Source organism: Macaca mulatta, chromosome 7 (genome assembly GCF_049350105.2).
Source record: "Macaca mulatta isolate MMU2019108-1 chromosome 7, T2T-MMU8v2.0, whole genome shotgun sequence".
Lineage (NCBI taxonomy): Eukaryota > Metazoa > Chordata > Mammalia > Primates > Cercopithecidae > Macaca > Macaca mulatta.
In genome coordinates this window covers 127,881,179-127,905,930 of record NC_133412.1, presented here as the reverse complement: position 1 = coordinate 127,905,930, position 24,752 = coordinate 127,881,179, and the positions used below count along the sequence as shown (strand labels likewise).

Sequence of the window (24,752 nt, the reverse complement as noted above, 5' to 3'; positions counted from 1 at the left end):
ATAGCATTTTCTCACTTTCCTTTTTGGTTGGATTTTTAAAAAGTTATTTCATATGCAAAATACAGAGTCAATGAGTGATGCTAAAATGATATGTGCTTCCAGGAAGGCAAGACTGTATTCTTAAGCAATATAATCTGGGCAGAGGACTCTGTTATGGGATACTTAGTCACTGGAGAAAGGAGGGATCCAGGGACTCTTAGGACTCGGCTGTATAGGGGAGGGGAGTAAAGCGAGAGAGTAGGACCCATCATGTCCTACTCTCACGCTTTACTAGATTGGCTAGGCCATCTTTCTCCTGACGGTAGGACCCTTCGAGGGTTGTTACAAAGCCAGCTTTGCAGAGGGTTGCCACTGCTGGCAATCAGAGTATATGCTTGGATTACTTAAGATTGCTAGGTTTAATGAAATCATCGATGCTTTCTGGGGAGAGAACAAAGTGACAAAAGCAAGTTTTCCTTTCTCATTCTCTCGCCTTACATTTCTAAATCTGATTTCATTACATTGAAATGTTGAAATGCATGAAAAGTCTTTGAGAAAGTAACATTAATAAGAATCAATTAATTTGGGATTTATGATAATCCAAGCAGGGGCTGGGTTGCAGTAAACTTTGTATTATTGGAGAAAGAGGTCTTCCAAGCAAATTAATAGCACAAAAAGATCCCAGAGGAAATACTTGTGAGTATAAAACATCTTCCAGCATTTTGAATTGAATTCCAATTCCAATTGAATATCCACAAGCGATTCATTCTTATCTAATCAATAAAAAGACGTCCATTAGGACTCCAACCTGGCAAACCTTGGGTTAGCCCAATCCAAGTGTTACTAACACCCTGGAGAGGTCAAGGTTCATGCCCCCTGCTCCACCTCCAAAAGGCTCTCAGATGTAGACCAATGACAACACAGGGCTGACAGAGGCCAGGGTGGGACTTTTGGAGGAGCAGCAAAGAGCTTAAAAGCCCCATCTTCATCTCCAACCTCCAAATGCCTTCTTCCTCTTGGAACTTGTCTCCCAAGGGCCCGGGGTTGCAAGAGGAGTCTGGAACCTTTTCACCTGGGAAAAGTATTGCTGCTCTTAGAGAAAAGCCACTTGGGATGGGGGTAGGCCCCAGGGCAGGAGGCCAAGGAAGCTAGACCTTGCCTTTCATCTGGGCCATTGGGAATCCTCAGGGCAGAGATAGTCTAGTCCAAGAGCTTGGGGCCAGGGAACTGGTCCTGAAGTGTCGCTTTGCCTGAACCATCTTTTCCACTCATCAGCCTGAGACCATGAGAGTTGTCTGGCTTCCACAGGGTTAAGAGCATGGAGCTGGAGCTGGTGCCAGCCTGCCTGGTTCAAATCCCCGATGCTGCTGCCTACGAACTTGTCTGTAAACTGGGGTCAACAACAGCAGCTCTACCTCACATGGTTGTCACAAGGATTAAATGTATTAATATTCTTAAAGTGCTTGGATACCACTTGGCATATGTAAGTGCTAAATAAATGTTTGTTTAATAAATAAGCGTTATATATGCTGGAATGTGATCACACTTCAGTTTTAAAATTAATCTTTCATGAAGTCTTTTCACAAACTCCAACTGGCCTCATCTCCCTTAAATACAAAACAGTGATGTTTTAAGGCACACTTATGCAAATAAATGCCCCAAATTTTAACACCACGGGCAAAGAGCTTCTATACATGCACCAAGAAATGAAACAAATTCAGAACCTTTCAGGTGCAAGTGAAGACATTATCTGCTCATGTTTTAAAAGTATAAAATAGAATGTTAATTTTTCAGGATGTTTACATTCTCATTCCCTTATGTCCCCAAAATTCCCTATCATTGTTTAAGGCTTAACCCTTCCTCTACCCTTAATTTCTCCCGCAAATTATCACTGTAGTTCATCTTTAATATGCATTTGGATTCCTCAATTTAAAACTATATTAAGGTAATGGGTTCTAAAGTACAACCAGGCTTATTTTTATCTGCGTGCAAGAAGCTGAAGTACTATGAAAAAAATCAAGAATTGAACTGCTCCACTGTGAGACTGCAGACCAAAATAGACTAGCCCTGGGCTCTTCACCCTGCCACCAACTATAATTAGCTTGTCTACAGCTAGAAGGGGGAAAAAAATTACCACTTAAGGTGCTGATAGAACAACCCATTTTTATCCTTTCAGATCCCCCTTTTGTGGGTGATCCATCCTGTGTTTTGCCTGCATTTGTTAAATCATACCCACTCTCCCCTCTGATACCCATCTGGACTACTACCATCATTTTGACAATGCAAACGGAGTCACAAAAGCTCACATTCAGCTCTTCCCCTGGGAGTGCTCGCTCTCACAGCCTTTTCCCAGCCCCACCTGTTTAAGTAACGCAATTTGGAACTCGCCACAGGGCATCTTCATGAACAAGGAATGGTGCCCTGCCATATTCCTGCCCCAGGAACTGAGGTAGGCAAGAAGGTGCCAGGGGAACCACCATGCATTACAAAGAATGAAATCCCAACATACTTTCTTTGCTGTCGATATCCTGATATGTCTAGAAGGGTTTTCCGAGGGAAAGACCGAAAGAGCTTCTGCACCTGCTGTTTCCATGACAACAATCTTTTTTTCTGTGTCTCTGTAAATGCCTGCAAAAACAAACAGGACTTTTAAATGGGTGACACAGCCTGGCATTAGAGGGAGAAACATGCAATTAATAGGGGAAAACATTGGAGTCTCTGCAGTTGCCTTTTCTTCACCTGTTTCTAACCTGGTCCAAACAGTAGTCAGTTTAATTTGGGAGCTGCCTACTTTGAAAATTTAAATTATCTGACATTGGAGGTGCTTGGTAAGGTACATGCATCAAACTGTTGATAACCCTTATTTTTGGTTATATTTCTGGCAGATCCATACCCACATTCCCCCTCCCTCCTGACTCTACTCCGGACTCTATTAACCAAGAATGAATTGCAAAATTGATTGGTGAATACTCTGGGTTTTGCAGGCCCCCCTGCATGTTCATAATCAATGAAAATTCTCAACCACTCCAAAAATCAATCTGCTTGATGGTGTGTGGCCACCCTAGAGTGGTCTCCAGGGTGTCAGAGAATGGACTCTATTCTCTGTGTTTCAGGACTTTGTTGGGAAATCTCCAGTTAATGGGTCTCTTGCCTTACAAAAATCCCAGTGTGCCAGTCCTGACTTAAACCTTCTCTAAAGTTTGGGAAAATATGTAGGTCTGATACCTTCAGAACTCTTTTCTAGCAAAACTGGTGTGTGTGTTTTGCCTACTGCCCTGTAACAAACTCTTATCTATGTTATAGTTCCTTTTGCATTTAGCCTTTGTACTTGCCACAGACTAGGAAAGGACTTTACGTGGGTTAGGGGTCTCCAAGGCAGGAACTCTCAGATTCATGATATATTAGAATTAGCCAAGGGACAGTCAAAATTCAGATACATAGGTTCCCTTCCACAGGCCCAGAGCCTGATTTAGTAGATCTGAAGGGGTGTCTAGAGAGTTTGTGTTTGTAGCAAGTGCCCTGGTAATTCTGCTGCAGGTAAAGCATGAACATGGGGTGTTCTAGGTGGTGAGGACACCACGTCATATATGAATCCCCTGCCAAGTGCCTAGAACTGTAACTTAGAACATGTGCTGTTGGAAATCCATGTGATTTGATTGATTCGCAGTAACAAGGATGGAGAGAAGATTCCGAAGTAGTTTTGTCAATAAGGCATGAATTCCTTTAAGTAGTCATAAAATATTACTCATAAAATATAATATTACTAGACTAAATGACTAGTTCCCATAAAGGAAACAGATTCCTTAAATGGAGAAAAAGAAATGACAGCTTAATTGTCCCCCAGTGATGCTTAATCTTTAAGGACCTAAATACCAGGAGAGCTCTGTGGACAAAAGCAGAAGAATGTTAATCATGTGGCAGAAACGTCATTGAGGACTTACAAACCCCTTCTTCCCGGGTGACCTTAGCCAGATGCCACTAAGAATACGCATCAAGGCAGGCTAGGAGGCGAGGGCGTGGCTCTCCTCCACAGTCCTGCCCATTGGTTGGTGATGCTCCCTCTGCGTGTCCTGCTACACATGAGGACCTCTGAAACCGGGCGAAAGGCGAGCGTTTCTGCTGGACTCACACCGAGAGGGGATCATTTCTGCTTTTGACTGGCTTATTCAGCCACATGTTGTGTGAGGATACGTGGGCATGCTGGTCAGGGTGACCTGGGGAAGAGAGTTGTGGGCCAGAGGAAGGCTGTGGATGCAGACGGGCAGGGCTCGAATCCCTGCACACCTTTATGCACGCCCCTCTACCCAAGACTCAGTGCCTCCTAGAAACTGAGGATAATCTCTCTCTCAAAAGGATGTTGTGAGAATGAAATAACACATGAAAAACACTTAGAATACCTGGAATGTGCCTCACTCTTAATGATTCAATAGATGCCATTCACAGGTGTCACACTGGGGTTTGGTTTTGGACTGCACAGACCGGCCGTTTGGTGGTGGTAGACAGCTGTTCATCACATTAGACATTCAATATGACCTTGCACTCCAACAACAGCACACAGCAAATGACTTCACGGTCTCTAAACTATGATACTGAGCTGATCTGGAGCCAGCCTGAAGGACAACTGGCCTGAGTTTCCAAGTGACAAAGGAGTAAAGGGCTCATTTCATGGATGCGCTTCCTAAGACACCATTATAGACATGACATCTTCCCTGGTGGGAAACAGCACCCGAGAAGGTGGGAATGTTGGTGCCTCCACGGGGAGGGCAGCGCATTCCCTGAGCACCTCAGTGGGCGGTGGGGTTCCTTTCCTTCAGCGCTGCAGATGGGAGCCAGCCCCTTAGCAGTGCTGAATGAGAGTGGGGGCGGTTCTCAGTTGGGGCTGTGGTGCTTGGTCTTGGCTGGCTCCAGGAGTTTCTGAACACTGGTTCCTGACCCACAGAGGAGTGCTCAGTTACAGGCAATCGGCATTGGCTATGATGCCCAATATCTCACTGCAGCCCCAGGCTGGGCTGGGGAGCAGCTTCCTGAGGGGCCTGGAGGGGAAGGGAAGGCTTCATGCCCAACAACTGCCCAGGCACCCCTAGTCGCCACTCCAGAGTTCTGGCCCTCTCAAGCCTAGACCAATGCATCTGTCTGGAGGAAGATGGCTATGGTGTCCCAGTGTATGTGGCTGGATGAAAAGGCTCGTAAAGAGGCAAGAGCCATTCTTCCCAGAGCCACCTCAAGACACAGTGAAGTGCCCAGAGGCCTGGGATTATCACTCAGGAGTCAAAGTGACTGGTCTCAGAAATAAAATTCAGAACTTCCCTCTCCTTCCTTTCATGACTCTGGGGACTCGGTCCCTCCATCCTGGGGAGGAAGGGAGGTGTCCTGGCCCAGTTAATACCTTCCCTGCTCCAAGCCAGCTAAGGAACAGCATGTCCGGGCTATGAAAGGGCGTCCTGTCTCTCTGCGCCCGGGTGAACCTTCTTCCAGGATGGAGGCTGTGCGCCTCCACGGGGCCTCACAGGCAGGGCGTGTTCTGCCCACACAGAATAACCAGAGGCTATGGAAAATTATTCAGACGCTTTTCCTCTCTCTCAAACTAAAATCATAAAAAGCCCTGAACAACATTTTCCCTTCCAAAGCGGCACGCAGGCCCCTCCATCCTGACTTGAACTTAGCAAGCAGACACCTCACCAGCAGCTTCCTGCCTGGGGCCCCCAGCCGTGAGAGGCCCCTCCGGGCCATCAGAGGAGATCACTTGGGGCTGCACGGAGGTAAAGGGGAAAAAACAAAACCAGAGCCAGGATACCCAGGGAGGACACGCAGGATGGCGGGAAAGCGAGAAGCGTCAGGCCGAAGTTTCAGGGCTGGCGAGGGACAGTTAGGAAGCCTGTGGATTGTTGGGCACGGGAAGCTGGAGGACTCATTATTTCTGTCTCAGGGGCTCAGCTGTCTTGAGGCAAGGTGGGCAGTACCGTGTCCTCCAATATCGATGCTGAGAGCGGGCGTGGGAGAGGAAGCAGAGTTCCGGTTCGCTTTTATCAGAGGCTGAAATCCTCCCTCCCCATGCTGTCTGCCCCAACCCACCCACAAATGTCCTACTTCCCAACAAAACACGGAGCCCTGCAGACATCGCTCTCTTCTGCCTCCTTACGAACCGAGTCTCTACCACTAGGACTCTCGCTTGCCTTCCAGGTTTGAGTGTGGAGAGGATTCCTCCATGGAAATGCCCTGTTCTGGCTCCAGGTTTGGTGCCCGTTGCTGCTCCTCTGTGCTCCGGGGAACGCAGGGATGACCTTATCAGAGGCCTTCTCATCATGGCTGTGATGGCCTGTTTCTTTCTGTCTCACCCCTTCTCTCACTACTGTAACCTGCCTAGTTCGGGACAGGGACTAGGTGCTCAGTAAGTATCTATGGAATGAACGAGTTATAACATTCTTCACTGTGTTCTTGACTTCTCTTCCTTCGTTGCTTTTTCCTGGCCAAAACAAGTCCAGTGTCAGGATTGGAAATAGAAAAGGATTACTCAAGCTTGTGGGGAGAAGGCCTTGTCCCTGAAACAAAGTCACAGATAAGCCTTCAATACAGGCTTTTGACAGTGCCTGGGTGCTCTAGGGAAGCCATTAAAGAGGGAAAAAAACATTTTTATTTTCAGTGAAAAGTCTAGTACTTTGGTATAGTTGAACATTTCAGAGGATGGCATGTCTGAGCCCCCAACCTAGGCGGCTGGTCACCGTCGTCACACTGACAGCTTTGGCCAGAGCCGCTTGGGCACGTAAGAATCCATATGGCCAAGAGGAGAAACTGCAAAAATGAGGGTCTGGGGAAGTGGGGAAGGGGGAGCTGGGATGGAATCCCAGAGGACAACTGTACCCTTGTATGTGAAGTGTGGGTAGCAGATGAGGGCCCTGAGAACTGAGTGAGACCTTCGATAGCCCAGGGCCCATGTGGCAGCTGGGAGGGTGAGAATGTGAGAGGGAAGTGGAGAAGAGGCCTGGCTGCTGTGCTGGGCATCTCCCTTCACCGGAGCCCACTGGGCTCCTGGAGTACTGGCTGCCAATGCAGCAAAGGTGAGGAGGCCTGAGGCCTTTATTATCTTTTTTTTTTTTTCCCCCGAGACAAGTCTCACTCTGTTGCTCTCGCTGGAATGCAGTGATAGGATCATAGCTCACTGTAGCCTTGGCCACCTGGGCTCAAACCATCCATCCTCCCACATTGGCTTCCCAAGTAGCTGGGATTACAGGTGTGCACCACCACACCCGGCTATTTATTATTTTTTTTTTTTTGCAGTGACAGGGTCTTGATATGTTGTCTAGGCTGGTCTCAAGCTCCTGGCCTCAAGTGATCCTCCCACCTCGGCCTCCCAAAGTGTGGGGATTACAGGCGTAAGCCACCGCCCCAGCTCCTTTACCATCTTATTCTCACATTGAAATCCTACAAAAAGACTTCGCCACCGTAGGTTTATCTGGTCCCAAGTTCTCTTTAATCTAGGCCTTGCCTCTGTAGCTCTTTGTGGGGAGGGAGGGGAGGGGTGCCCAAGGAGCCACTGGAGTTTCAGGTCTGAGGTGCAACTCCCTCTCCCTACATGCCCCTCAGGGACAGCCACCAGTGCAGATGGCTGCCGAGCCCCGCCATGCCCAAGTGTCTGTCTCACTCTGTATATGAAGACTATGCCTGAGAGTCCAGTAGGCACACCTGCAGCCCGCCTCAGGCCTCCTCCAAAAGAATATATAGCAAATATGATTCCTATAACAATCGCAAGCCCACACACACACACACACACACACACACACACACACACACACACACACTCATTATTTCTTTATGGGCTCTTTCTCCCTTCCTCTCTCCAGTTCCCTGAGCTAAAAGCCAAGAGTTCAACACAAGATTTTTAAAAGACTTGAAAACGCCCAGGGCTAAGCAGCAGGGCTCGTATGTTATCCTGTGAGGCTTGGCCACCCGAGGCTGCTTCCCCAGCCAAAAGTCGTCTCAGGCGTTCACTGCACATCAGAGCACTCGGTCTGGGCAAATCTTTGGACACCAAAGTAATGTTCAAGCTGTGTTTGGGTTTGAGGCTGTCATAGCCTAGTTCTGCCCAACCTATTATTAATAACTGTCCACCACTCAAAAACAAGTTGTTGGAGACTAAAATGATCATATCACAGAAACTCTGAGAACCTTTTCTAAGCAATAAAAACAAAAAATTGGTTTTGTAAAACCTGTCACTACTCACCTCATGAATTAGACACTTGTCTATGAGCTGTAAATAGGAACTTATATTTTCCTCATCGGGTCTGGAGACCAAGAGCTGTGTGCACACTGTAATTAAAAAGAAAAGATGAATTAGACAAATGCACCCCTTTCTAATCTCTGGGACCTGACTCTCATTTCCCTTCAGGACCAACACTCTGAGAGGTATGTGTGTCTGCAGCTTTATGTGAGGCTCACAAAAAAGGCCAAGAGGCTCCTCATTCTACAGAAGTCAAAGGCTCAGACACCGTGGGAGCCCTTGCCTTGAGAAGCCCCTTGGGTTAATTCCAGTCGTGCCATTCCATGTGAAGCCTTCTGCAATAAGACACTTCGTGAGAGGAAGAACACAGCAGTGAATAGTGGCGTCCTGAGCTCCATCTTTGAAAGTGGCTCTGTGTGAGGGGCTTCAAAAGCATCCAAGACCCTGACACTGTCAGAGAGAGCAGCCTCCGTGATTTTATGAATGAGCGCGCACCCTTCGCCAGGTGCAGAGGCAGTGGCGTTTGTGTTTGGAGGAACGAGCTGGCACCTCCTGGAGACGGGGAGGTGTGTGGGTGTGCACATGTGCAGGAGGCCTGCTACTCACTCCTCGGAGGGTTGCTTTCTCAGAGTGATATGCACATTTATGCACACATAGGCGCAGGCTCACCTACACACTCAAGTCAGTGCTAATGAGGATGGAGCAGAGTTAGTCTGCGGGTAGAGTACACACACGCACTGGCTTTCTCACCGCTACGTTACTGTGGCCCATTCTGGTCTCATCATAGAGGTGACGATTCCCCAACTTTCTTAGTAGTGTTTACAGGGCCAGGGTGGAGATGGGTGGACAAAAGGAGTCAACCAGAGAGTAAAAAATGCCTGACACTCAAGAAGACCAAGCTTCAAACCTGGCATTATACTTCATTCCTCCCTGTCCCTAACCCTGCATGGCCGTTTGGTCACACAATCCCATTTATTTCTTGCCTTTGCACGTAGACTTTCAGTATAACAATGTTTGTCATAACAAAACCTTGTAAACCACCTCACTGCCTATTCATTGGGACTTTGTTAAATACATTACGGTTTATGCATACAGTGGAATAGTATGCCACCTTTAAAAAAACTTTGAGATGGTGCTATTTGTATTGATAGAAATATTGTAAGTATATATACTTTTAAAATTTTATTCTTTTTTTTTTGTTTTTGAGAGACAGGGTCTCACTATGTTGCTCAGGCTGATCTTGAACTCCTGGGCTCAAGTGATTCACTTCAGCCTCCCAAAGTGCCGGGATTACAGGCATGAGCCACCGAGCCCGGCTATCGTATTTTTTAAAAACCCATCAGCCTGTAGAAAAGAATGTAAATAAGGTCTGCGTGCGTATAAAAGTGAATATTCATGTGCTTATGTATGATGATGAAGTTTCTGAAAGGATATCCCAAAACTTAATAGTGACTATCCCTGGGAATGAGGATGGCAGGGTTTGGGGTGGGGGCAGGGTGGTTTCCACTTTCCACCATTTGGTTCATTGGAATTGTGTATGCTGAGTGTGAACTGGGGTTACAGTTTCCTTTAAAGTAGTTAAAATATAAAGAAGCAGTGCCATAGCAGTGTGGGTCTCTTAAGAAGTAGGGCAATGTACCGCGTGTTCAGTAGCTGCTCCACTTGGGCTTGGCGGAGCCGTGTCTTCACCCATGGGGAAATCTGTTCTAATCCAACACAGCTAAGGGGTGGGTGGGGGAGAGTGAGGGCCCACCCTGGCCATCAAGCTCCAAGGGAAGCTGTGAGTCATCTCTTCCACCAGATTACTATGAATTTAAGCCTTTTTTTTAGGACATGCCTTAAGGTGGGTGGTGGAAGGGTGGGAGTTGCTCTTACTGCAAACTGGGTTTTTTAAAATGGTCTGAAATATTGGACAATAACAGAGAAAAAATTGTTTTCCCCTTCCAAAGGAAAAGTGCTGGCATTACCACATGTTAGAAAATAATCAAGATGTCTTATAAGACACCAGATCAAGCATAAATTATTCTAATGGTGGATATTTTCGAAGATATGGAAATAAGGGTCTGCCCCAGAAAAGGCAGAGGGTAGCCCAGGTAGAAAGGGGCACTCTTACCCAAAGGACCACGCTGTGGATTCTACCCTCCCCGACAGGCGTGCACCCAGCATGTATGCTTGGATGGTCTTTGGGAAGGCCTAACTTTAGATACTGGTGTCATCGCTCAAGTTTTGCACCACCTACTTATGAGGCATCTACTGTAAGCACTGTGCTACAAGCAGGGTATTGAGTAGCTATTAAAAGTGGTCTGACTGTGCTGCAGACTAATGAAGATACAGTCAAGCAAACAGGCAATTACAGTCTAGTGTGAACTGGGCTAAGACAAGGAAAGTAAATTGGGACGTGGGGCAGGTGAGAGGGGGTACCTCACCCAGCCCAGTGGATCAGCAGGCTTCCTGGAGCATGTAAGGACTTGGCTAAGACCTGGAGAAGGAGGCATGACCCAGGTGAAGGGAATGGGGTGAGGAAAAGAGTGTTATAGGCAAGGCTGTCCCATGTGGATGTGCAGGCCGTGCACTACACAAGTGCATGCCAAGGTGAGGGCTAGCAGTGCCGTGTCCACCCAGACAGGGCACCATCTTGTAATTCACATGAAGGATGAAGGCTTTGTATAAACTAGTAGGGGCCTAGGTTCTAGGCAGAGGGGAGATATGTACAAAGGCTCAGAAGCCAAGAAAATATGCAAACTTTTGAGAACTCAAAGATATAAAGTCTGAAAGATATAAAGTCTATATCTTTGAGAACTCAAAGACATAGAACTCAAAGATATAAAGAGTATAGAATGGAAGTGGTAAGGGCTGTGGAGGTAACAAGGAGACACCAGATGACATGTGACTCTTTAGGTTTGGATTTTGTCACCTAAGAGCAGAGAGAACCATCACATGAAACTCTACCTTGTTCTATCTTGAGCTGATAAGAAGGCACAGTGGTAACTATGTGCATGATGGAGAGACTGCAGGGTTCAAATTCCAGCCCTGCCATCAGCTGTGTAAGCTCAGGTGGGCTAATTAGCCTGTGTGCCTCAGTTTTCTCCTCTGTAAAATGGGATAACTTGGGGATTAAGTAAGCTCTATAGGTAAAGCATGTGTCTGCTACAGAGGAAAAGTTAAATAAATACAAGCTATTCGTACTAGAGCATTTCGCACGGCAGGCCAGCCGTGAAGAGAGAATATAAACACAGACACGGGAGAATGAGAACAAAACAGTTCCATGCTGGGAATTCTCCAAACCCTGGCCACATCTGAGAACACTTTCAGTGGTGACGAGAGGCCACTGCTAAGGCTGGCATCTTTCTGCACAGGGAGATCTTTGGGCTCTGGCTAAAGGCGTCTGTGCCCCTTCAGTTTGTCACTCATTTTCTGCCACTTTTGCTTTGGGGAGAGGGTGAGATGCTGAGTGAATGGTTTGTTCCCGAAATCATCTTTTTCGGAGTCCTTCCCACCTTCCTCCCGCAAGGGTCTACTGGCCCAATGAGCACTGTCATAAAAGGGCTGGCATCCCCTGGTCTGAGGGATTTGGGAGAGAAAGGAGCCGGGATTAAGGAGTAGCTGTCCGGGGGTCACAAAAGGCTTAACCTCTCTGAGCTGCACGTTCCCTATCTGTAAGATGGAGCTAATGATGTCTACTTGGACAGGGAATTTATCCAGCACCCAGGGGAAGCCCCCAGGAGCCTGTCGCTCTGGTTAGTGGGATCCGAGAAGAAAAAAGAAATGGGCACATCGGGCTCTACCTTTCCCCATGACGCGTGTGAACTGCCCGGGGAGGTCCCCCTCCGGCAGGGGGGCGACGGCCAGCTCCCCATCGCAGCTGCTCAGCTGGTGCGGCTGGAGCCCCCCACTGGCCCCGGCCGAGGGGGTGGCCATGGCGCCAGTGGCTGTGGCCCCATCTTTGCAGTCGGGGCTCTGGCTCTCAGGGCCCATCAGTGAGGGCTGGCGCGGGGCCTGGGGCTCCCGGGGGCGAGCCTCGGGCGTGGTGCTCGGGGAGCCGTAGGCCTTGATGGGAGTCAGGATCATCTGGTGTAGTTCCTGGAGCGGGACGCGCAGGCTGCCCCCCTCGATGATGTCCTGGACGAGGAGAGCAGGAAGACCTCTGTTAGGCTCAGGAATAAGGGTGGTCCACCCCTGTACCTGTCCTCCCCTGCCCTGAGCTCAGGATTCGTGGCTGCTGGTACCCTCATCAGGATGTTTTTGGGAAAAGGGACCACTTTCGTTTCATCATTCTAATATTGGCCCAGGTAGAAAATTGGAAAATACAGACAGGTATAGTGAGGAAAATACACACCATCAGAAAATCCCACTATCTAGAGATGACCACTAAAACAGTTTGGTGCATTTCCTTTTCTGCCTCCCTCGGTGCATTTCTGTAAAATGTGGTTATACATTTTACAGTCACACGCTTTGGAAGCTGTACAACAAAGTTGGGTGACATGATGGCTTTGTGTCCTGTGTATGCTTTGTTCTGGATGAAATAGCCCATTCACACCTTCACTAAGTGCATGGCACAAGCAGCACAGGGTAGCGATTAAGAGCAGAGACTCTGGGTCAGAGGCTGGGGTTTGGATTCTTGCACTCCCATGTGACCCTGGGCAAATGGCTTAACCACTTTGTGCCTCAGTTTCCCTGTGTACAAAATGAGCATATCGTAGCTGCCTCACTGTCTTTAGGGTTCCCCAGGGAGTTGACATCCAGCAACGAGATTACTATACCATGCCAGGGGCTGTGGTATGGGCTGGGGCTGCTGTGAGGGGAAGCTCCTGGAGAGGGTGACACTGGTGCAAGGACCCAAATGAGCATGGGCATGAGGATCCTGGGGAGAAATGCCTCAGGTGGAGGGCACAGCAAGGGCAAAGGCTCTGAGCGGGGAGTGTGAGGAACAGCAAGGAGGCCTGCGATGGAGCAGGTGGGCAATGGTGTCCTGTCAGCCACCTAGGCCTGAGCCTGGAGGCCTTGGGCCGGGGCAGGGATGCTGGAATCTAGTCTAAGATGGGAAACCAGGGAAGGTTTCAAGCAACGGAGTGCCAAGTTTTACAAGAATCATTCTGGAGAGGAATATATATAGAACTGTAATATAATATATACATGTCTTTATGTGTTGTATAATAACATTGGATCATTCTGCACATATAGTTTGATATACTGGGCACTGCTTATTAAAAACAGAAATAAAAGTTGATTCTGATAGATATTTCTCTCTGTGCCAGATGCTCACAGAGGCCCAAACACTGTGGCTTGGAGCATGGCTGGGGCTCGGGAGCCTGGGACCCTGCCTGGCATGGTGGCTGGGATGGGCCCTCTGCAACAAAGCTGCTCCCCCTGTGTTTGTGCACATCAAGGTCTTCCTAGGACCTGGAAAGGACATTGACAATCAGGGCCCTGATTATTTATGAAATATTTAATTTTTATTTCTTTTTTTTTTTTTTCTTTTTGAGACAGAGTCTTACTCTGTTGCCCAGGCTGGAGTGTAGTGGCATGATCTCGGCTCACTGCAACCTCCGCCTCCTAGGTTCAAGTTATTCTCCTGCCTCAGCCTCCTGAATAGCTGCAATTACGGGCACGTGCCACCATGCCCAACTCATTTTTGTATTTTCAGCAGAGACGGGGTTTTACCATGTTGGCCAGGCTGGTCTTGAGCTTCTGACCCCAGGTGATCCACCTGCCTCAGCTTCCCAAAGTGCTGGGAATACAGGCGTGGGCCATCGCACCCGGCCCAAAGTATTTAATTTTCTGAGAGCTCAGAATTGCAAGGACATTTTAAAAAGGCTGATACATAAGTATCCAATCCATTCCTGGGGTCCTCTCTTACACTTGCTTGATGGTGTCAGGGAATGCAAACATATGAAATGTGATAATTTCTGCACCCAAACATTTCCAATCAATCCATCAGAAAAAGGAAAGCTGAGGACGGCAGCCTTGAATGTGCCTGTTTCAACTGTGGGCAGCGAAGAACACCAACAGCCACACCCTGTGGTTGGCAGGAACCTGCTTTGTTTGGCGGGGAGGGGTGGGAAGTGGAGCCTGGATTATGCCTTAGCCTAGTTGGCACGAAGGGTTTATGAAGGAAGTGAAATTTTAATTAGCCACGAGAATTGTCTCTCAAACCTGGCCAGGGCCACTGTTCAGCCTATTTTAGGGGAGAAAGTCCCTTTTTCTCTTTGGAGAGTTTCGCGTCTGCCACCTTCCTTCTACACATGACAGATGTCCCTGCAGCAGTCAGGCATGCTCCTGATCACTCCTTCCCTGCTGCCCACAGTAGACCCGGCCCTTTCCCAGCATCTAGACACCATCATGTGATCGGCTTCCTTGACTTGACCTGGTGATGTGACCAGGGCAGGCACAGGGAGGTGAGCTAGCTGACCCATGGCAGGAGAGCACCTACCACCTTTTCTGATCAGACTGCATGCTAACTAGGGGACCCCTGGATCCTACCTTGAGGTCCTGCCAGTGGCCCAACCAGCCCCTGGGTTGCGGGGGACACTGACCTCCTTGTCTAGCCCCTGACTAAGGAGGGGAAGGGAAAAGAGGGATGAAGCTTCCCTATGAAGAGGGGCTAGGAAAACCATGCTGGGGTGATCACATGGATCCCTGCCGTGCCATCCCATGCAGCTGCTGTCAATGGGATGAGCAAATGCATGCTTGGGACACTCTTTCAACTGCACCAAACCCCTGCCTGCTCTTGTCACATGGCAAGAAGGTTTCTCCAGCTAGTGGTGAGAGGAGATTTTGGATATGTGAAGAGACTTCAAACAGGAAACATATGCATGCTCCATTCAAATCTTATCTGATTCTTCTATTGGAGGCAACCACACCAAAAATCAATCAATAAATGAAAACAAAAATCAAAAAAGAAACCAAAGACATAATGAATAATGTTGGACACTTTCTATAAAATATAACTTCCCAGGAATCATGTAGAATTTTGTTTTTGCCTCATAGACATCAAGCCATTGTCTCAAAGATAACACTTGGCTTACAACCAGTTAGCTCATCCCCTGATCAAGCTGGCATCAGTAGCATGGCACTGTGACCATCAGGTCATGTTCCTGACACTTAAAAATGAATTCCTGAACTCAAAACAGAGTGCCCAAATTGAGAAGGAACAGGGAAATGGCCAGAATGGAAATCAATCTAGCACCTTTGACTAACTGTGAGAATTAATTCTCCACGTTGACAAAAAAATAAGGAATCCACCCAAGTCTTGACTGATCTCTCATACAGAAAATATAATCCCACATGATAAACACAAAGAGGCACAGTGAAGCTGTTCATTAACTAACGTGCTGTTACAAAGCTGAGGAGCTCCTTTGAGATCAGACAGCGGGAAGTCTGGTCCACCACTGACCACAGCCATCACTCAGGAGACAAGCAGGAAGGAAATTACTTCCTGACTTATACTAGCCCTGGTGTGGCTAACTTGGGCCTCGGAGGAAGGTTGGTTCAGTGCCTTTCCTGGGCATATGACAACAACAAGCTGCAAACCATCTGGAAAAGAGAGTCTTGAGCAGCCGAAGTGTCCCCAGCACTCATGTGGTGTCTCTAACTCCATCCTTTCCTTTGCGTAAGAAGAATTGGGATTCTCGCATAATAGACAGGACTCCTGTATCTAGCGCATTTGTTCTTTCCTCCTCTCATGCACCCATCAGCTGCTGAGCCCTGTCATCAACCAGGCACTGTTATACACTGGGGATATGAAAGCAAATTAAGTCATAATCTTTGCTCTAAGGTGCTTACAGTTTCTGGGACCCACATGGTATGATGGGCATCAGGGCAGGGAGCTGTGGGAACATATAAGAGGGACCCCTGACCACCACTGTATGTTTCAGGAAAGGAGAAACAGCAGGAAAGGAACAAAGGACGAAAGGACGCTGTACATGGTCGAGCAGGGCTCATTGAGATGAAGCTCAAGAGCTTTTCCAAGTCCTTAGGAACCAACTTGCTAAGGAGTTTGGACTCGAGTTTCTTTTTCTTAAAATCAGGATACCAGCAGCTCTCCTGATTACCTTAGGAAGTTTGCTGTACGGGCCAAATCTACCGATAGGGGTGAAACATTTTTAAAAAGTATACAATGTACCTTACTAGTATAAGGCATTATAACCTCGGAAATATTTAGCATTTAATATTAAGTTTCTCTGCTGCTTCTCTGCAGCACTTGATGGAATCGGGGGTCTCAGATCTGAACCCAAGAGGACAAGATCTGGATGTGTCTGAAGAAAAGGCACAGGCTTACAGAGAAGCATTTCCTCCTCCTGTAAGCAGCAATACATGGAAGTGAGGTGAATGCGTGAGTGTGTGTGTGTATTTCCTTCCTCCATGCCAGGGACCCAGGCTCAGAACATGGCTTAGCTTCACGGTTTGAGAGTGAATTGAAAAGCCAGGATGGTGAATAAAACCACGTGGAAACATTTTCATTACTCAAGATAAATGTTGAAAAATCTGCTCCAGTGACCATTCTAATTTCCCTTTTCCACCATATACCTTGAGAAGTCTACAATGCTATACCCCATGGCCCCTCACCCGTTCACACCAACTGGTTCACAGGCTTCTGCTTCTGTTTCCTCCCATTCCCCTGAAACCCGTATCATCACGGCACAGTGACCTGCTGAGGGCCAGTTTCAGAGGACAGTGTTTCGTCTCCATTGTATGTGACACTTCCATGGCACCTGGCGGGATTCCTTCCTTCAAACCCTCCCGACCCTCTGGGCGAGCACAGCCCGTATTATTGCTCAGCCCCTCCATATCTTACAGTGCTCCTAAGGGCCTGTCCACGCTCTTGACACACACTTCCCGGGAGCACCTATTATCAGTTACACTCAGACGACGCACAATCGGTCCTTTCAAACCTTGTGGGCCTCCTGGACTGTAGGCCTGCTCTCTGGCCACTGACTTGCCACTTCCACTTGGGTGTCTCACAGGCACCTCACACTCAACCCTTCCCATGGACCTCCATTTCCTGCCCCTACTTCTCCTATCTTTTCTGTCCCCAAATGCTGTGACACTCAAACCCAAGCCTCGTCACAATCACTGGACTCCCTCTAAATGATCTCTATCCTCCTCCTCTTCTTTATCTTTTCTGTCCCCAAATGCTGTGACACTCAAACCCAAGCCTCGTCACAATCACTGGACTCCCTCTAAATGATCTCTATCCTCCTCCTTCATCCTCACTGCCTCTATTTTGGTTCAAGGTCCCATCAAGACTTGCTATAGTTTCCTAATGAGCTTCCCGGCCAGCATCCTGCTCTTCTGAAGGCTTTACACCTCATCACTGCACAGCGGTCTATTTCACCTCAGGAAGCTTCCCCACCTGCTATGGTGATGACGTCGATCAGACTGGGTTATGGGATAATATGGTGCCATATCTAACTGTCCCAATGCACGTCCCCAGCTCCCCATGGCAGGAGCCATGTATGACTCACGGTTAACCTCCAGTGGATGGGGCAAATTGTGTCCCAGGCAGCTGCTTGATAAGGGTTCAGTAACTGAACAAAAGAGCTCTGCACACAGAGCTCAGACAGCCACCACTGATTATGAACTAACTATGGGCGGGGCCCCAGCTATCTCCTTAGAAATCTATGTGAGGTAAGAATACGGGAAGCAGGCAGGGGCAGATGACTCTTTTCCCAACAGCATCATCAGCCCAACGGTGTCTGGGAATGCCTGAGAAATGGCTGATTTGAGTCTGCCACTGGTGCCGTCAGTGGTAACAGGTTACAAACAACTCACTCCCTTGCAAAGCAAGAGTTAGGGGTTCCAGAGAAGAGAGGAGGGCCAGGGGATGAGTCCTCAGTGGATGCCTGAGAGAGATTCCCTCCCGCCCCAGCTCATCAGCTTAGGCAGGGACAACACACCGGATGTCCAAACATTCGGGTATTCTGACTCAGGCTCAACCCAGTCATCTGACACACATCAGCTCTCCTCTCTCAAAGAAGTCAGACTCGATAAACTCCATTTCTTTCCACTTGACCACTGGCTGCCATCACACTCTGCTCTGTAGGTGGCACCTTTTAACTTTCCCATTCCAGCGAACAGGGGAGTCACTATTATTCTAGGTGCAAAATCTGGGACACAGAAAACATCACTGACTTATCAAAGGCTAGATGGAAAGTCAATGGCATGTCGGGGTCACCCTTGCTACTGGGCTGCCAGAGTGTTCCCCGTGCTGACTTCTGCCAGGCTGCAGGGAATAAAGCTAACAGGAATTTGTCTCCCAGGTGGGTGCGCTTTCCCAGTGATGGAGGATATGAATGAATCCTCAAGGCTGCTCCAGAAAGAAGGGAAAAAATCACTCTTTTACCATAACACTTAGCAATCAAATCCTTATGCAAAATGTTTTCTGCACTTTCTAACAAAGAGTAAATTGGCCTTTTGAATGTTCCCCCAAAGAGAATGGTTTCTCAATTTAAAAATGGCAATAGTCACTTAGACAAACTGCTTTCTAAAGTAGTATAAAATTAAAAACAACAACAAATAAACCTCAGGTTCAATTGGATATCTCACTTGTAATCTGTAATTCACTTTAAGTAAGAAGAGGTCTTTAATCACGGATGTGCACGTGAGAAGCCTGTCTGTCTGTCTATCTGGCCAGAGGTTTAAAAGAAACGTTCCTTACAAAGTTATATATGTATATTCTGTAAATATATACAACATATATGCATTGAATAGAACTTTATATAGTCTATATGAAATTATACACACGTCTTTGTGCATCCGCTGAAAAATTACCACTCCATTAAATGTTTATGTGCTCACAAAATTTGCTTTATCCCTACCTCCGTCAACACTCTGTCCCCTTCCAAAATCCAAAAGCTCCCTAGAATTACTAGAAGAGGTTACCTCTAAAGCTCTGCAGGCTGCAAATAGCCACAGAACTTCCCACCCACCACTCCTGCCTCCCAGTACTCATGCATAAGAATGCCAGCCCTGAGGCAGAGGCAATGCTGGTTCACTTGTGTGAGGCACGGGGCTTGCCCTCCTTGGGATCTTAGATGAAATCTTGTCGTCATTAAGTCCTAAAAATGACATTGTTACCAGGGCAGCATCCAGACACAAAGGTAAGAAGAGGACCTGTGTAGGCAGCAAACAAAATGGGACAGTAGGCAGCTGATCACTGCTTTTAACGTTGGAATAAACTTTTTTCAGCATTTAGCATTTTTGAGATGGTTCCTATCAGAGTCACAGGGACCAACTCTGTTGTTAAGTTAAAGCCTGAAATGATTCTCTTGAGAGCCAACTATGTCTGCCTGCCAAATGCTTCTGACCGCCTCTATCTGCAGCGTACCTGTTAGTATCACCACTCGGGGGCAGCTTTTCTCAAAACAGACCCTCCCCTGGGAGGACAGTGAGACCAAAGCACACTGCGCATGCCCTGCCCTGTTTTGCCAAGATTTCAGCGTCTGATTGTGAACTGGTCACCTCACTGATCTCTACAAATGTATACGAGGCAGAGACACAAATGCATATAAAAAGGGTGCATTTGAAAGCACTTCATCAGGGCTCTGGGACAGCTGGGCAAGGCAGCCTGGGCCCGGGGAATAAGCGCACTGAGGCATCAGCTTCCAAAGAAGCACGTGCAACCGGGAGGTTTCACTTCAAAATTATTCTGTTTTCTCTGACTTTGGGAAGGAAACCGCATGATATGCTCTAGCAGGTCTGTCGATGACACTTCCAATGGAGAATTTTCCTTAGTCTACTTTCCCATAACAAAAGTGGAAATGTTCCCTCATCCAATAACTTACCCTTTCCAAAGACTTCAGGAGATTTTGTCTTTCTTTGAGCTTCTGAATACTGATGACAATTTTGTGTCTTGCACCTTTGGTAACATTCTGTAATTAAACAACAAGTTACATTTAAATGTATATTTAAAAACATATTTTTAAGAATCAGCTTACAGGTTCTTGGAGGCTTTTACTGTCTTCTTTGTTCCTCTATTTTCACGGGCTCATCAATATCCACTTACCTCTTGCATTAGTACCCATCGTCATAAACCTCTTCTTACTAAATATTATTATTATTTGTTGAGACAGAGTCTCACTCTAGTTGCTCAGGCTAGAGTGCAGTGGCGCCATCTTAGCTCATCGCAACCTTCACCTCCTGGGCTCAGGTGATTCTCTAACCTCAGTCTCCCAAGTAGCTGGGACTATAGGCCGCCACACCTGGCTAATTTTTGTATTTTTAGTAGACAGGGGGTTTCGCCATGTTGCCCAGGCTGGTCTCAAACTCCTGGGCTCAAGCGATCTTCCCGCCTCAGCCTCCCAAAGTGCTAGAATTATAGGTGTGAGCCACTGTGCCTGGCCATCTTCTTAATTCTAAATCCATCTGGCTACACATTTGCCTGTGTCTTTTGACCATACTTTTTATCTGTATTTGTATCTTTCTGTATCTTAGAGAGAGATGTGGAATGGCCAATTATTCTACTCAGCATGAAATTTCTTCACAGTCTTAGAAGATAATTTTTAAGTCATGCACTCTTCCTTTTCTCCAGGCTTTATAATTTCAGTCCCTCTCAGTTTCCCTGAAGGTCCCAACCCCATACAGACATTCATGGCTTTCTCAAACCCTCCCTGTGTTTTTACCCATCTTGAAAAGATGAGCAGCCCAGTAGAGTCCACATGGAGTGTCATAAAACACGGGGAATTTCTGCTAGGTTGCAGCCTGTCTTTTGTTACTCTAAGGAAAACTAGAATAGAAAATTACTTAAATTCATAATTCAGTCATCTCTTCCGGTAAATGATTAGGATTCACAGTAAGAGTTGTGGATTTTATCTTCTTAACTGGGTAGCAGTGGTGAGCCTAAGGATTTAAACAGTTGTTGATAATAGATACTGCAAATTTCCTGATAGACAGCCCTTTCTCAAATAAGGTCTCTAACTCAAATGTCTAGCAACTATTCCATAGAATTCTTCTTAAAGAAGGAAAAGATAGGAATATCAACAACATCTTTACTAGAAAAATAAAGACTCAAATGACAAGTGAACCCAGTCTCTAAGATGAAACACTAGGGGTATATTTCTGTTTACCCTTAACTTTGGGTTCTAGTGAATTAAATTACTCTGAAAAGTTTGTGCTGGCCTCTGGCTTTGCCCTCAATTATTTCTTGTTTTTTTTCCTCAAGTTGAACAACTGATGACTTAGATTTTTTTCAACTCTGACCCAAACACAAAAATGCTCTTAGAAACAGTTCTCGTCAATCCCTGGGATTTGAGCAATCAAGATTCAAAAAGAGGTGGGAGAAATGTTAGGAAGTTGAAATGAGTGCCTTTCATTCTCTGAGAATGTGCAGTGACTTTGGGCTTTGTGTTGTGTCTCCATATTGGGAGTCCGCCAGGCCTGCAGGGTTAAATGAGGGTACCGAATAAGCACTGGGGAACCGGTGATCTGCGGGGAGGTGTGCATCCAGACCAGCCATGCCCAAATGGTACAATCTCCTCTTCCTGCAAAGGAAATATTTTTAGCCTATTCAGACCATCAATTCTTTTAAATCATTGCTGAAAGGAAACTGAGGCCAATGTGAAACATGCAAATAGCATTTTAAACAAGGGAAACAAAGACATTGGTCAGATCCATTCACCCGAGCACAACCGAGCACAGCGTAGCAGGAAACATGCTTAGTTTCAGGGGTTCTATTGACTGGCCTGTGGCATCCACATTGGGGAAAGATGCCTTAGGGGAAATGAAATTTGAGACCTATGGAAATCTCATTCTCAATGATTGTCTCAGGTTAGAAGAAAAAAAGTTTGCATAATTTTCTCCAATCTCAACAAAGACTGACATGGACATGGCTTTTTTTTTTTTTTTTTTTTGAGACAGAGTCTTGCTCTGTCGCCCAGGCTGGAGTGCAGTGGCCGGATCTCAGCTCACTGCAAGCTCCGCCTCCCAGGTTCACGCCATTCTCCTGCCTCAGCCTCCCGAGTAGCTGGGACTACAGGCGCCCACCACCTCGCCCGGCTAGTTTTTTTGTATTTTTTAGTAGAGACGGGGTTTCACCGTGTTAGCCAGGATGGTCTTGATCTCCTGACCTCGTGATCCACCCGTCTTGGCCTCCCAAAGTGCTGGGATTACAGGCTTGAGCCACCGCGCCCGGCCTGGACATGGCTTTTTAAAAATGTTGGGGTGGGTCTGAGGCATGACCTGGTGCTTCTACTCAGCAGTCCAGTTAGAAGCTGGCTGATTTGTAACTGGACTAGACAACAGACAATGGATCTGTCACTTCCCAAACAAGCCAAGCCCTGCTCGGGCAGAGGGAGGGAGAGAGTGAGAAAAGCAAAGGCAGGGATGTAGATTCTTTGTGGCATGGTCAAATGTTACTTCTCCTAGGAAATTCCACCGATTCCTCCCTAGCACCTGGAACTTTCGAGTGTGCCGAGATTATGCCTTTTCACACCACTTGATCTCACCCTCACGACCCTGGGGTTATCTGCTTGTCTTCCATCTCCTATTGGACTCTGAAGGCAAGAATCCACTCAGTTTTGCTCACCATGGAATCCTGGCCAGCACCCCACAGTTCCCATGACAGGCCGGGTTACTGTGTGGGCATAGGTATGGGTCCAGACAAGGTTGTCCAGGCCTTGAACTTCAGGTCCCGCCTGGGGCACCCTCTCAGGGAACGGTCACTTCAAGCACATACCTGCGCCTCCAGCTGGCACTCGGTGAGGGCCATCATCTCCTCATAGGTCATCTGGGAGAAAAGCGCAGCATATTTGTGCAGGCGGAGGCTTTTTAGCCAGGCTGGAACATCTGTGGTGCAAGATGTGCAAGAGATGGGGGGAGAAATGAGAGGGAATGAGAAGAGATGACAAGAGATGTAGGAACAGAGAAAGGAAAAGAGGGTGATGGTCAGAGGAAAAAAAGGAAAAAAAAAATCTTTATGTTACTACGCATTTAATTTTAGCTATGATGCAGAAGTCTCAGGCCAGCCCTGACATTCCTACTGGTGGGCTCCTTTACTCTACTTAGACCAGGAGAACTAACTTGGGGTCCATGAGCTTCAGGGCATTCACAAGTTCCCTACAATTATATCCCAATTTGTGAGTAGATGGGAAGTTTTCTGGGCAGAGGGCCATCCATAGCTTCTATAAGATTCCCAAAGGGGTTCATGAGCAAAAAGATGGCAGGAAACAACTGCATTAGCTGGACCGCTTCTTCATTGAGTTGGAAAGAGCTGGCTTCGAATGTTAGAGCTACATGAGCAGACTACGACCTCAAGATAATTTTTGTACATTCAGTGTAGATTTTCACACACTGTTTCAGCCACTCCCACAGTGATAGGAAAATGGTGGAGTCACCCATTCCTAGCCTGATCTTTCCCCACGAAAAATGCCTCCCTATATATACCTGAATGGGAAAAGGGGCATCCTGATTCCCAAAAATGTTTCTGTTGTGGGGGTGTGTCCACTGACCATTTCTCCAAGCCATGATATGTATCCAGATGTATCTTTGACTTTTTACTTGATTGTCAACCAAAAATATGTCAGGACTTGAAAGGCCCAAAGATTGGCTAGGCCATAGGATAATGGAAGTTCTAAAGTGCATCTGAAATAACCTCCAAGTCTGAGATTCCAAAGTTAAGAAAAGTAAATGGTAACTGTATTGAAATCCACAGGAGAACTATTACCTTGTTAAATAAAACCAAAACAAAGTATTTGCCTATATTCTTTTAGTCAGAGTTTTTGAGCTGATAGGATCTTTGGAAAGTTTCCAGAATCATCTTCCCTCATCCCTGGATCATTCTAAAGAAGAAGTCATGACTCCTAGATCAGAGAGCAAGTGTATGGTGAAATGGGAACCAGAACCCAGATCTCCTGATTCCTAGCTCTTTCCTACAATGTACCAATTCTTATAAAATAAGGACCAAACAGCCTATCAGTGGCTGAAAAACAGTGACAGTAAAGTACTCTGAAATGCTAAAGCATTGGGTAAATGTTATTCTTGTTTTTCATGAAGTATTATCCATCACCAACCATGTTGACTGCAGGATTCTATCAATTGCTAAATGCTTTATTCTGAGGCACTGACCACACATATTCCAAAACAAGCAAGAACCTTCCAATTTTTCAACGTTTAGAGTAGATAAATGTTGAGGTTGATGAAAGAGGCCTGGACTATTCTGAAATCAGGTCCTGCTTCCTGAGTGAAACACCTCTAGGTTTAGGGAATGTGGGTGTGGGATAATCTCCTGAACTCAAAAGACTTAGGTGGGGATGATGGGCCTGGTGAGATTACTTGTTGATTTGCAGTAAGGAAAAGGTCAATGAAGGGGAATTTCTGGAGAATTGAAATTGGACCGTCAATGGCATCTTAAGAACAGACTCAGTTATCTCAGGCTAGAAATCACTCCATTCTGTGCTTGAAAGCCCTTCACTCTACTATGACAATCAAGAGTCCCTCTGTTACCATTAATAACCACAAACAGACAAGGCTTCCCCAACACATCATACTAACCCCTTACATCATCCTCAACTCAAATTGCAGTTGGATCAAGAGTCTGGGACATGGCAGCTCAGGAGTCTGGAAC

The 24,752-nt window shown here is 46.8% G+C and overlaps 1 protein-coding gene across 5 annotated transcripts in view; it reads right to left on the bottom strand.

Moving 5' to 3' along the window:
- Positions 1 to 24,752, bottom strand: part of SAMD4A (sterile alpha motif domain containing 4A) — a 228,680-nt gene that overhangs the window by 20,408 nt on the left and 183,520 nt on the right. For all 5 annotated transcript variants that reach the window (XM_015143720.3, XM_077941037.1, XM_001086657.4 and 2 more), the window contains 5 exons: positions 22,866 to 22,975; positions 19,978 to 20,064; positions 11,980 to 12,313; positions 8,198 to 8,283; positions 2,489 to 2,607 (listed from right to left, as the gene is read on the bottom strand). In XM_015143720.3, the coding sequence (XP_014999206.1) occupies positions 2,489 to 2,607; positions 8,198 to 8,283; positions 11,980 to 12,313; positions 19,978 to 20,064; positions 22,866 to 22,975 (736 nt within the window). The remainder of the gene's footprint in view (positions 1 to 2,488; positions 2,608 to 8,197; positions 8,284 to 11,979; positions 12,314 to 19,977; positions 20,065 to 22,865; positions 22,976 to 24,752) is intronic.